At 40.9% G+C, this 14,000-nt stretch overlaps 1 protein-coding gene across 5 annotated transcripts in view; it reads right to left on the reverse strand.

Annotated features, from left to right (window-relative positions):
* Nucleotides 1–14,000, reverse strand: part of UNC13B (unc-13 homolog B) — a 180,911-nt gene that overhangs the window by 114,501 nt on the left and 52,410 nt on the right. For all 5 annotated transcript variants that reach the window (XM_031062858.1, XM_031062855.1, XM_031062859.1 and 2 more), the window contains exon 9: nucleotides 12,585–12,675. In XM_031062858.1, coding sequence (XP_030918718.1) covers nucleotides 12,585–12,675 — 91 coding nt within the window. The remainder of the gene's footprint in view (nucleotides 1–12,584; nucleotides 12,676–14,000) is intronic.

A 14,000-nucleotide genomic window follows, 5' to 3' on the forward strand; every position in this document is an offset into this window, starting at 1 on the left:
GTTTACTATCCTACCTTCATCTTTATGTCTCCTGGCTTAAGTAATATGCTTTTCTCTTGGTGGGAATAATTTTGTGTATTTATATTTCCTGCAGAAGGCAGCAGTTGATTAATGAACCCAAATGTCCCACAAATGCTTGCTGCAAACCCCATACAAGCATCTGTCAGTCTCTGAGGACACCATTAACACAGACATTGAACAAGAAAAAAAGAACTGCCACATCAGGGGTCTGACAAAGTCAACTCCAGCATATTACTATTAACCATATTAATAAACTCAGACACACTTTTCACATCGCCAGTAAAAGCATTTGACAAGCTCACACTGGACCTGAATTAAGGCGCTCTGGAAATCCAGTCAGCTCAGCTAACTGGGAGGGGCAGAGGAAGAAATTTAATGCAAAAAATTAAAAATGCCTAGACTAAGAAAGCCTCTGCAAGAGGATGAAAACTGCACTACAAACCAGCCTTTGATAACACAGCTGACCTGAGTCAAGTCACTGAGAGGCCAATTGGCCCCTTTGGCAAAAGTCTGTGATGGGAGGGGCAAGCACAGCTGCACCAAAGCACACACTCAACTACTGAGCAGGGATGATGGGGTTATTCCTGTATCTGGTGCCACTGTTCAGTACTCCCAGGTCACAGAAACCATTCCAACCTCCCAGAGAAACAGGCGTAAAGGCCAGATTAAAAAGGAATGATCCTGGTAGCTGTAAAGAGTTGTATATTAACAAGCTATTACTGCTGCAAGCTAAAAATAGAGTGAAATAATTTGGAGGAGTAACATGCATCCATGTCACAAAATATGAAGGAAAGTTGTACTTGCTTAAAATTGAGTTCCTTAAATTAGGCATAACAAAATTCACAGTGAATACACCAGCCAATCCATAGGTATTTGTGTAGACAAAACTGGATCCCTCAACTACTCGTTTTATGAGACACCACAAAAAAACTTGCATGACTTCAATCTGTTGCACTAACATAATATACTGAATAAAAATAGAAAAATATAAATAAATTGCATTAAAATTTAGCACTCTCAGTTTCTCAATAACAGTTTCTCAAAAATGTGTTTGCTATCTTAAAATACAAGGTGAATATTGACTCATTAACAAAAATAAAACCCAGATGGAGACATGGTTAAAATAAACTGATCTTTCACATAAAGCAATTTCTATTTGTATTTCAAATACTCTTGTATGCAACAATCTAAAGTATTAACTAAAGTGAGGCTAAATGAATTGAGTCTTGAACTGATTTATCTAAATTTGCTCCTAGATGGACAGCTCTATTATATCTTTTTTAGTGCATGTCCCTGATTTTGTCCCTATTGCTTTTCAAGGTCTCCTATATAACAATTTTCAAGTGGTAGCTTTTAAAAAACTTTTAATGACTATGAATTCAATTGCAATTTACTGCCTAAATAAGAAATTGAAATCCCATCGGGAATTCCTAAAATCTGATTTAAGAACAAACCTGTTTACAAAGTGTACCATATTTTCTGAACTGCTACCACTTGAATATTTGTCAGAAAACAAAATTGTATCTGTGACAGGTTCATTACCAGGCATGAGTCACTAAGAACACCGATTCTTCAAGAAACCCCTCATGCAGTCTAGCATCCTTAATATCTGCTGTGCAACTGTATGGAAAAGCCGCCACTCAAGAAGGGCTGCAACATTATTTCCACAATTTCAGTTCAGTGAGAGCTTCTAAGTAGCAAATACCTCTCTTACGCACCTCTGGTTGTGTTCGGAAACCCACAGGATCCTGCAATGTGGCAGCTTGGTAGGAAAGGCAGGCCGGTGGGTAGAGTGAACACAGGGAGGCCACGCTATAAAGGAACAGTGACGGAGGCTGTGGTTCCACGGACATTTCTGACAGCCTACTTAGAGGCTGTCTGGATGATGAAGTCCCTATTCTTTGCTCCCACAGGCAACTGTCATATAATAGCATTCATTAAAAAAACTGGTTTTAGATTAATTAGAAAGGGCAAAGAAACCAATTTGGAAGCTGTTCACTAACAATTAATAAGATTACTTTCTGATTTCTAGCCTGGGTTTGTTCTTATGGCCTTCTGTTCTTGTGCTAACATGAACCTTTAACTTAAATAGCTGCAAACTTGCCAATATTTACTCCCATGCTCTGTTAGTACATGGCAGCAACAGCTGCTCTTAGCTTCCAGTCTACTAAGCTGAGCCATACTTGTTTGGTCTCATCTCACACAATCTCAGCACCTTCCCACCCTGGGCTGCCCTCTCCAACTTGTATTCTTTGATGTTTGCAATAGTCCGCATTTTCTCCAAATAATTTGATTTGATTCCTACATGTCATATTAGAAATATTACAGAAATACAGGCAGAAGAGACCTATTGCCTACTTTGCTTGCCACAGTGTAGCATGGAGCATAAAGCAATTAATTTTAGTAATTTCCCATTTGCCAGGAAAAGTTTTCTTTTCATAACTATTTCTACAGCCCTACTAGTGACGGCAGACTAAATGAGTTTACACTTACCCAGAATAGCCCTTCCCTCTCTTACTGATCCAATGCATAAACACAGCTTAAACAGGATACTCTTGAGCACATACCCCCATAGCCGGAGAGCAGCATCACTGCTCACCTGGTACTACATTCTGCAAACCTGAAAGGAAAAGCCACCCAGTCAGGAAGAGGCACTCTGCCTAGAGCACCCCAGTAAACTGGCACTCAGATTTACCTCAATCCTTACAGCCTCTGGTACCTGCACGCTTGAGCGACAGATGAGAATCTCAAGCTACATTTGGGATTTCACCCCAGCTTTATGCCTAAATTATCTTTAGTTTTACAGCACACAAAGGACAGAGCTGTCAACAACCTCAGGAAATTCCTCCTGCAGAACAGATATTGATACACTGATGTTCTCAAGTGCCTTTCAGCAGAGGAGGTGTGTTATAAACCCAACTAAAGGACTGCCAGGAAAGGCTGCAGGCCTTTTTCTACAGATTCAAAAACCGAAGAAAGGAAGAACTTGTCCCACCTTCACCACCTCCAGATTTCAAATTAAACCAACAGGGAACCACTGAAAATCCCTTTTGAAAGTGTCAGTCATTAACCATCAAAGCAATAGAAATGAACACACAGTTTGACCCAAATCCAGCTCATCTGATCAGCCCTCCACAATATTGGTCACAAAACTATCCAGACTAAATATGAGCAGACAGCAGACAGTACATGTGTGTCTATTAGATGGCTTAAAAATCCCATCTGAATGCCAAGAAATGAGTCTGGATGCAAAGAATGTTCTTATTAACTCAGTAAGGGTTAACTCAGTAAGAACTACATCCTAATAGGCAGCATTCATTTCCTGCATCACAATTTGCTTGAATTCTATGCAGAAAATAAAAATGCTACTCTGTTTCCAGCTGACACACCTGAACAATGGGATGCCATCCAGAAGTGGACCCGTGGGAACATCATGAGGTTTAACAAGGCCAGGTGCTGGTGCTGCACCTGGGCTGGGACAACCCCTGGTACCAGCACAGGCTGGGCATGACCAGCCCCAGAGCAGCCCTGCCCAGAAGGGCTTGGGGGTGCTGTGGGTGAGAGGCTGCACATGGCCCAGCCATGGCACTCACAGCCCAGAGAGCCAAACGTGTCCTGGGCTGCATCCAGAGCCCCGTGGGCAGCAGGGCAGGGAGGGGATTCTGCCCCTCTGCTCTGCTCTGCTGAGACCCACCTGGAGCACTGCACCCAGCCCTGGGCTCCCAGCACAGAAGGGACAGGGACCTGCTGGAGTCAGCCCAGAGGAGGCCATCAATATAATCAGAGGGATGGATCATGACTGAGAGAGTTGGGATTGTGCAGCCCAGAAAAGATAAAGTTCCAGAGTGACCTGACTGTGGCCTTTCCAGTACCTGAAGGGAGCCCAAAAGGAAGATGAACTATTCACAAGTGACAGAACAAAGACACATGGTTTCAAGCTGAAAGAGAGTATGTTTAGATTAATTATTAGGAAGAAATTCATTACTGTTAGGATGGTGAGGCACTGGCACAGGGAGTCCAGAGAAGCTGCGGGTGCCCCCTCCTTGGCAGTGTTCAAGATCAGGTTGGATGGGGCTTTGAGCAACCTGGTTTAGGGGAAGATGTCCCTGGCCATGGCAAAGGAATTGGAATTAGATCATCTTTAAGGTCCCTTCTAATGCAAGCCATCTTACGACTCTATGATTTGATTTTACACGCTATGTAACACCATGCAGAACTGGAGTACTGACGTCTTCAGGCATTCTATTATGCAACTTAACAGCTTTTGGACCTTTGAATATCACTTTTACAATGGGGGGATAACAAAGCAATCATCTTACTTCAGTCTGGATGCACGGTACTGGAAGACTTCAGTTACACAATCCATACATGACTCCAAAAACAGGCTCAGAAGCATGCAAGGCAACCCTGCTCTACATCTAAACAAGCTGTGTAACAACACAGCTTGGAAAACAAAAAACAACTAAGAGAAAAGCAATACTAAAAGCAAAAATTGTCAAGTCCTAGCCCCTTTTTTCTGGCCTTCTGGCCTTTCCTGTGAAGTTATGTTATTATTCAGTGCATTTGCTAGCATTGCACGAATAGCTATTGCTTCGCTTATGATGCTCTCAGCCAGTGCTGGTTAGCTCATCTTTTAAACTCTTGTGCTTTGTAAGCTGAAGCCCACTGCTATCTCTCTGGTGCAGCATTTCTTGTACAGATTGCTTCAGTAATACACAGAACTGGGAAATATCCCCTCCTCCCACACAGATCCTTAAAAATAAGAGTGTGAAGTCTGGCTCTCCCAACAGCCAATGCTATTTTTAAGGGCTGCGTATGTGGCAGGTAGGAGTCCCCCCACCCACCTCTCCCATTGCACCCCTATTTTGAGCAGAAGCAACTGGCTTACTCCAGTGTCAGATGAAACTCTCACAATTTTTCCTGATAAGTACAGGCATGAGTGTCATGTCGAGGTGATCAGGACACCACAGGTTTCTGTGCCCCATTCCAAATCAGACGCAACCTCTATCACCAGAGCACACTGTTGTAATTATGTTTGCCATTATATCCACAAAAAAAAAGGTGCAAAGGGGGGAGTTTTGCATAAGGTGGCAATGATTGTCTCAGCTCCATTTTTAGTGCTGTTCTATGGCCTTTAGAGGATTCAGTCCACTCTTCATACAGATCTGGGTTTCATTTTTACTGAAAGATTCACCACTACAGCAGGTCTTCAGAAAAGACAATCACTTGGTCAGGAAGGTTTCTGGAAGAGTCTTGGTACAAACGTGAATGCAAGCTGGGCAGCATCAGACAAGACAAAAGAGCTTACTGTAGTTTACCTCGGTTCAGAGGGATGAGCTGCGAGCACAGAGACAGTTCCTTCAGCCTGCCACACTCAGATCATTTCTGTACACAACCACCACAGAAACTGCTGTGACCTGACAGCCTATGAGAAATGTTGCTGGAGAAAAAAAGGCAGAAATCACGGATACACAGCCTTACTAAGAATCTAGGAGTTGTACAAGACAAAGGTCATCTATCGACATCGCCAGCACACTGCTGCCACCCGCATCTTGCTCTCTGATCAGCAGAGATACACTTACATGAAGAGGAATAGAAGTGACTAAGATACCTTTCCCTTCAGAAAAAACCAACTTGTCACAATCAAAACTTGCTTTACAGGACCATAACGAATGTGAGTGAGAATATTTCTCTGGTCTAAGATGTTCAAACAGTTGAGAGAGTGCAGAGAACAGTCGTTCCCTGAAGGAGTGTTACATCTTAGCAGTCAATGCACTTTTCTAAACCATGGCAAACCTAGGTCAAAATCTCAGCGTCACTCAGTACTTAGATCAGGAACAAGAGTCCTATTCCTCCCTTATTCTAGACATACCTACCTTAAAAAAATTAATAGGTATCACAATAGTCCATTTGCAACCAGTGCTGTCATTATGACCTTAGAGAAGCATAGTTCAGCAAACTGGATTACCTGACCATAATGAACAGTACTGCCACAAAGAAAGAGATGCAACTGATTGTGGAACACACCATGTTTGTAAACTGCATCCCAGATGTTGCATAAACACCTTCTCTTTTTTTTTTTAAGGAAATAAATGGAATAAACTTCAGAAGAAAAGCAAACTAATCTTGGATTTCCATTTAAAGGCTTCAAATCAATTTTGACTTACAGATTATGTGCAGCACAGGTCTGGAGAAGCAAAGCCCCCTGAATTTGTTTAGGGCTTTTTCTAAATAGCAACAAGAAGATATTGAGAAAACTGAAGGGGACTGATGCCCAGTGTGCCAGGGGATATAGTTCATCAACACCAAAACTGGGTTTTAGCAGAGATGTCAATATATTGATATGTTTGGAGAAGCTTGCAGAAAGAGCAACTGAGCAGGCTCCGAGCTGCTGTGGTCACCATGGAAAACACTGCACATTGCTTCACAAGAGACCATTTCTCCTAACTACTCTAAAAGGGGAAAGGCTGCTGATCTTTTCCACTGGAGGTAAGGTTATCAAACACCAGCTCAAAAATCACAACAGCAGTTAATGAAGGCACAACACTATTTTCTGGTGTGTATATACAAATAATTATTGCTTTGCTCTAATGTTCATTGTAAAGCACATTAAAAATTATATTATTCCCTACAGATTGTTAGGAAATCTCAGAAAGGATAATAAAAAATGGCTTTTATTCCAAACAGATGTGAATAGGTATTTTATTTAAGATATTTGGAGAAGAAAGAAGCTTTCCCTCATTTGAGCACAGCCTGTCAGATGAACCATTCCTGACAGAGAGGCAACAACACACATAAATTGTTCAAACACCAGAGAATCACCTCACACTAAAAGCTGCTTCAGGAAAGGCACAAAGGGCTTTGGAGTGCCTCAAGACTTGCCAGCCTGCAAACTCAGATGCAACAGAGAGAACCAAGATTATGGCATGAGGAGATAGTCCCCACTACATCTGTATTTGAATGCTTTCTAAATAACTATTGTTGTGCAATCCCTAAGATATCTAAAAACTGCATTTCAGAAAGGATTTGACTACTATAGCCACCTAACAGCAGACAGTCTGCAGTACTGGTGGCAGCAACCCTCGGATCATGCCTGACCAACAGGATCTCCACCTGAGGGTAGGAGTAGCAGATTCATGACCACAAGAAAGTTCTACAGATGCCCATCAACACTGATCCCTAGAACACTTGATCAGGAATGTTGGTATTTTGGTGGAGATCAAGATAACCTCCACAGACCATTAGATAGAAAAGAAGGAAGATATTTAACTGGAGATGTACTTTTTCTGCATGAAGAGAAGTTTCTAGTAACTCTCTGTTAGAGTCACGGTGCTTCAGTTTGCTTCTTTGCCACTGTGTGGGAGGCCTTGAAAATGCAGAGCTTACTCATCTTCACGGGACTGATAAAGAGACACCTAGGCAACAAAGCTTAAGGGAAATAAAATGCCAAAAGTAAATTATTGCATGGACTGCAAGATCCATGAGAGGTAGAAAGGGACAGCTTCCAGTCTTTTGCTGAGTGGTTCAAAACAGTTTGTTCTCCACAGGTGCACAGTCCCTGGTTTTACAGATCAGAGTGCCTGGGTTCAGATGTGGAGGTTGATTTCACACAGGGACAGGCAGATAACTTACAAAGTTGCAACCAAAACTGGCACCAGACCCTGCTGGTCTCTTCACCGTGACTTTAAGTCCAGCAAGGACTCCTTAGGGCATCCCACTGTTGCTTATCAAGGGAATAGTGGTGCTTTGCAGCAAGAGCCTGCTTTCTCAAAACCAAAATAGGGCTTCACACTACAAAATCATCAACATAGCACCCTCCAAGGACTAGGGCTTTTAAAACTGAGACTATCATGGTTCTTAAATATTTGCAGGTGCTTGATCAGAGGTGAAGCTATAAAGCATGAGAAAATCAGACTAAGGGTATGACTGGGTACCTGCAACACTAAAGGAAAACCAAGTTTAGTGCCTGTTACTGCAAGTGATCTTCATATTCCAGAAAACTACTGTCATGAACTACATCTGCCATCTCAGTTTGTGACCTGATTATACATCAGTCAAGAAGAACAGACTACTGACATTTAACAGGGAAACACAAAGGTTAAATCAAAACAATTGGTATAAAATGGCCTTAGTTTAAAAAGAAGGAAACACTGCTCCTGTTACTTTGGTTTTGAAACAAAACCAAGTCAATTGATATATTTAATATGCTGACATAAGAGAGGAAAATTATGCATAATACTTTTTCCCCCTCAACAAATTCAATGTAAATGGAGAAAATCCCAGATCCTATACCCTCTTCTAATATTTAAATATACTTTTAAAAGTTGGTAAGAGAGGTAATTTGATGATTTAACTGAATTTTTGCTCTTCTTTGGTCTGCCAATTCTTTTGTTATACAAAAGTCAGATTCAAATTTGTATAATTTTAGAAGTCGCATAGCTGTGTCCCTAGCTGGAGACTATTTCAGTTACTGAGGGCTGCAAGTTGAAGATGCAATAGCTACGTGTTTGCTCTTCTTCTGGAAAAGAAGCCCCCACTGAGGGACTGCAGCAGATGAACTATCAATTAATCTCTCTTTGTAGTTGAAATTCTAAGTGTGAAGGTGAGGATTACTGAGTCATTCCTAGCAGGGCTGAAAACCCTAGTTGATTCTAGCATAATTAAGTTTCCTCTCCACAGAGAAAGAGAACAAGAAAAACAGCAGAAGTGAAGAACAAAACGTACGTGCATGCTACAACAAAGCTTTTTAAACATGCACAATAACAAATTCCTGTGCCATTTTGTAACTGTCAAGTCTTAATTAAAATACTACATTTCTCTGACTCATGGTCAGAATGTAGGATGCATGTACATTATTCACATGAATATTAATCTTTTGCCAGGTAGGAGGCTGAATTGCTCAGGGGATTTATAATCACATCACATATGGAAACTTCTTGGGTGTCTTTTTCTTTTTTGGACTTTTTCTGTATTCTTTCAAATTTCAGTCAGATCATTAACAATTAAGGGTTGCAAGAATCATTTCATTTGTCTATCTGATAGGAGTCCCACCCCTCAGATCTGTGAGGTGGAGCTCTATGTGTGTTCATGAAATGTTACAGCACACAGAGAAAGAGGAACACAGAAATGTGATGCAGACATCCCTTCCAACACTAAGGACATAACCATCTGCTCTGAAGTGCTGGAACAAACAAGGATAGTCCTCTTGAAATGTCTTAGGCACTGACAAAAGATGGAAAGATGTTCATGCTCTTTTCTAGCTACCAGGAGAATCACCTGCTTAGACTATCACCACAGGGACTTTAAAATCCTGATCCTCATCCGAAAGTCTGCCTTTGCATCACTGACTTTCAAACAAAATCTGTGGAGAAACTGATGACTCAACTTGCGCAGAAAGCAAATAGCAGAGATGCTCCTCTAGATTTGAGCATAATGCAGAGAGAAACGAGAATGCAAATAAATCTGAGGAAACTGTGAGAGTCGCCCTGATACCTTAGAAGGAAAGGAATTAGACAAGCTAGAAAACACTAGGTGATTCAAGAACACAAACTAATAAAAACTGAGTGCCTAGAGCTCAAGAGAAAGAGGCTTAAAGGACCAGGGAGCTCAGGAAGCTGAGGAAACAGCATCACTGGACAAAAGTCAGAACTTGCCCCAGTGAAGAAACCTCCTGCCTTCTAGGAGGGCTTGAACTCTCTTCCTGAGGAAGTTTTTAAGGACAAAAATGATTGCACAGGAAAGAAATCAAAAGGCTGAAAATTAAACATCTAGCAACAAACACACAATATGACGAATAAAGGATGGATGCCATTCATAGGAAAAGGTATCACCAGGTGGCATTAAGAAGGCTGGAAATTTGATGCCTTAATTGCTTCAGGTCTTCAGGGAAAGGGACAAGCGCAGTCAGACAGGTGACAGAATTAATACTGGATTGTTGTGGGAGGTTTTTAAAAGAAAAATGTTTAGAAAGTTATTAAAAAGAGGCTGCAGTAAAGAAAAAAAAAGAAAAAACTACCTTATCTCTGTTTAGTCAGAGGGCTCTGATAAACATTTATCCTCAGGTTCCATGTTGCAACACTGATAATCACTAAGCACTAAGAACTTGAGAAACAGGCAACACGCTTGAAGATTTGAAAAAGACAAAGCAAGTATTTATGCTTAAAAAATAATAAGAGAAAGCCTTGTATAATTATAAAAGCACCAATTTCACACACACACACTCCAGGTCCCTGGGGATTGAAGACTAGAACAAATAATCAAATTATTTGCAAATCCTCTAGAACATGAAAAGGAGAGAAATAACTGTGAGCATGGTTTCATCAAGAGTAAAACTGTGTCAAATGCATTAACTTCCTTCTATGACAAGCTAAATTATTCTACGGGGTAGAGAGAGAATAATAGAACCTTTATACCCTGTGATCTGGATGAAGCTGTTAAAATAGATGCAAACATACTGGTAAAAAATTGATAATCATGGTAGCCAAATTCAAAGTATGTATCAAGCAAGATCCCTCAGGCAACTCTGGTAGCTCACAGGCCATCAGCTTTGGTTTTGTCACAGCCAACTTGAATGATTTGTTCACTTAAACGGTAAGGAAGAGACAGACAACAAAGTGCTTACAAAATGAAAAAAAAAAAACAAACCAAAAAACCAAATTCTGTAAGGACAAGTGCAAAGCCATATTCAGCTGTAATCCAACACAAAGACAGACTATGCAACAAGAGACAAAACCCTTTTTCAGACGGAACCTCAGCTCTGGAGAGTACAAAAGGCTAACTATGCATCAGCGATAGCCTGTGATAAAAAAAGCACCATCACAGCAGGACAGCCAGTATATCTTGGAATATCAGGACCACAGGCAGGAGAACAAAGCCTTGGTTGCTCTATAGTGCTCTTGAGCAGGCTTGCAGCTGGATTTCTACATTCAGCTTTGGACACTGCACTTCAGGGAAAATAAAGAAATGAGTAGGAGAGAGAATAAAAAAAAAAAGCCAGGCTGATGGAAAAGTGCCCAAAAATCATGTCAAGAAAAGACTAAAAGAAAAAGGGTCATCTAGTTAACACAAGAAGAGCAAGTGGAGCTTTGTCCTGTTTTTGCAGTAGCCCTTTATTATTCCAGTATTCCTTGTCCTAATAATGAGATATGGATTTATATGGAACACGAGAGCAGAGGCAAGGAAAAGTCTTTGGACAGAAAAGGCACCTAAGCCCCAGAGCAGGCTCCCAGAAAGCTCCAATTCCTACATTTTTTGGTTTAAGGGAGAATTTGATCAATAGTTGTCAGCAGTGGTCAAGGCAAAGCAAATGATGACATTTTGCTATCCAAACTAAGCTACTGTTTCAGTATCATCTCAAAGCATGTTATCCTTCCAATTCAGCAGAATCACAAAACAATGGTGAACCACCTTATGGCCCTTCCACTCTCTCAGAAAAAGAGACAGATCCATGGATAGGTGCTGTTGAATCTCTTGTCCCTCGTTTGTGCACTTGTTTTCCGTATGGCACAGAATTAAATTGTTTTGTTTGCATACTCTGCAAAATCATAGCAGAAGCTCATTTCTTCTTAAATACTAGTGGTGTTCTTCCCTTTCCATGTCATACTGAGAGTTTTGATCCAAATCCTCTCTACTCAGAAGTGAAGCCATTGTTAGATGAAAAAGCATTTACAATCCAGATAAAACAAGAGAAAATCTATTTTGACTCCCAAGATGCAAAGGAACAACAACAATCAGTTCTTGAAAATTTGCAAAAATCTACAAAAGAAAGTCCTGATTGTGACAGATACTGTAAAATCTTTTATAAAAACAAAACAAGTCATCTCTAGAAGAAAGTAGTATTTCTAAGTGAAATATATTAACTCTGCACTTGGGCTAGCAGGCAAAATCTAGAGAACATGAACACCATATGTTATCTTTCTGTGGGCATATAGATGGATAAAACCATAAGAATTTTTTTTTAAATCCAACTTTTTTGGTTCTTAAACAGTGTTTTCTAAAACAAGAGTGTTTATACTGTTATAGAAAATGTCACAACCTTTTCCTTTTGACTTCCCAAATCAAGACTATTTATTTTTAAATCTTACTTTCATGAGATGGAAATACCAAGACTTACTATACACCCACTTTCAATAAGTATATATAAAAATATTTGATGCAAAGTTTCCCAAGGAACATTTTCACATGACAAATAATACAGATAACTCCTACTAAACTAACAAGCTATCCTCAAGTTGCCTTGAGAAAAAGTCTTCATTTCAAACAATTTAGAATAAACCACTTTAGTCCTAGACACTATTATTATTATTTACAAATTCAGAGCTAATTTACAAATTCAGAGCTTCTGCATCTTTTCTGATACTCAGCTCTAGTTCCATACAATGATGTTAAAAATGTCTGGTAGAATCAGAGAGCCCTAAAACCATCACAATGCGCTGCAGTCCTACATTCAATACAATTTTTGTCCGCAAAACATCAAAACTGTAAGAGGTACCTTACAATGAAGAAGAAGTGAAACCTTGAGCCCCAGCAGCTCAGAAAAGGAGAAAAGCAATACTCCATCCTACCTGTTGAAGCTGCAGTCGTACTTTGCTAATGGCTCTAATCCAACGGGCTCTTGCTGGAGGAAACGGTGGTGGCTCGATGTCACCCTGGTAGCTTGAAAGCAAGGAACAGGAAATCACTACATGAAAGATACTTACCTGTAGCATTAAGGATTCAACCACATAGTGGTTGGTTGGTTGATTGGTTGGCTACAGCCTCAGCTCTGAAGGAACCAACAGGCTCCAGTCAGCACAGCGATGCATGTGCTCTGGGAAGTGAGCAGCTAAAGGAGAGGTTTCCTTAAATCTTGGGAACTGATGAGCTGAAAGATATGATCTGTACACAATCCGAACCCAGGAGGAAGATGATGTTTGTACAAATATGAAGAAAGCAGTCAATGCCACCAGATCAAGCCAATGCAACACAATGGTGTCATCATTACAGACATAAAGAGGTGGATAGAAGATTTTATACCCACATGCCTGCTGCAGTTTTATTCTGGCCACTGCCCCTTCCTACTCCTCCTGCTACAAATTTACAGCCTCTCTTTATTGGAAACACTGGCAACGGGGCTCAGCCCTGAGCTTCCCCCTGTGCATTGAACTTCTGTCACTCCCCGCTTTCCTACAGCTTTTCAAGAGGACAGGCAGATCTGTCACCAATGCTCCACCTCAGAGCCCCACAGCACATCTTGCAGTCCCTAAGCTTGTGATACCTTGGGCCTTTGGTTACATTCCTGCCTTTTTTTGTTGCTGAGGTGTAAATCACAAAAACAAACACCTCCTGCCTGCAAAGCACCTGCTCCACAGTGCTGACTGTATAAAACAACCGCATAGATGAGACCAAAACACATCCCTACTACAGGTCTAGCTCAGGTGCAGCTCTAGGAATCAACACTCAGAGCTCAGTTCCATGACTATTCCATGGAGACAGGAGAGAACTGCCAGAGGGTGGAGAGAAAAGGAGCCAGTGAGGCAGGAGCATCCAAGTTAGATGCCTAAATTAGCCTGAAATAGACTATGTGAATAACCTTTCCTGTGAACAAATATAGGCCAGCCATTCTGGGACAAGACTCCTGCTGCTCTGTAAGGAAAAGAGGAAAGTGAATCAGAGTTTAAAAACAGTTTAACACTTCTCTCGTCTTGTTTTCCTCTTTTCATCTTTAGTGTAAGGCTTGCCTACACATGAACTCCTGTAGTTAATTCTATCATCCAAGCACAGTGACACCAGCTGTACCCTCCAAAGGGTACAGACAGGCAGACATCTTTCCATGGATCTAACTGAACCAGATTAAAAAAAAAAAAAAATCCCTCATACTTATGAAAGTAAAACCACATCCAGGGGCTGCAATGACTTGATTATCTCAAGGAAAAATGTCACTCCCAAATTTAAGTAGTGAAATTTGAAATTTCTGTAAAACCTGTGCAAAACCCAGTACT

This window comes from Geospiza fortis, unplaced genomic scaffold (assembly GCF_000277835.1).
Source record: "Geospiza fortis unplaced genomic scaffold, GeoFor_1.0 scaffold878, whole genome shotgun sequence".
NCBI classification, from domain to species: domain Eukaryota; kingdom Metazoa; phylum Chordata; class Aves; order Passeriformes; family Thraupidae; genus Geospiza; species Geospiza fortis.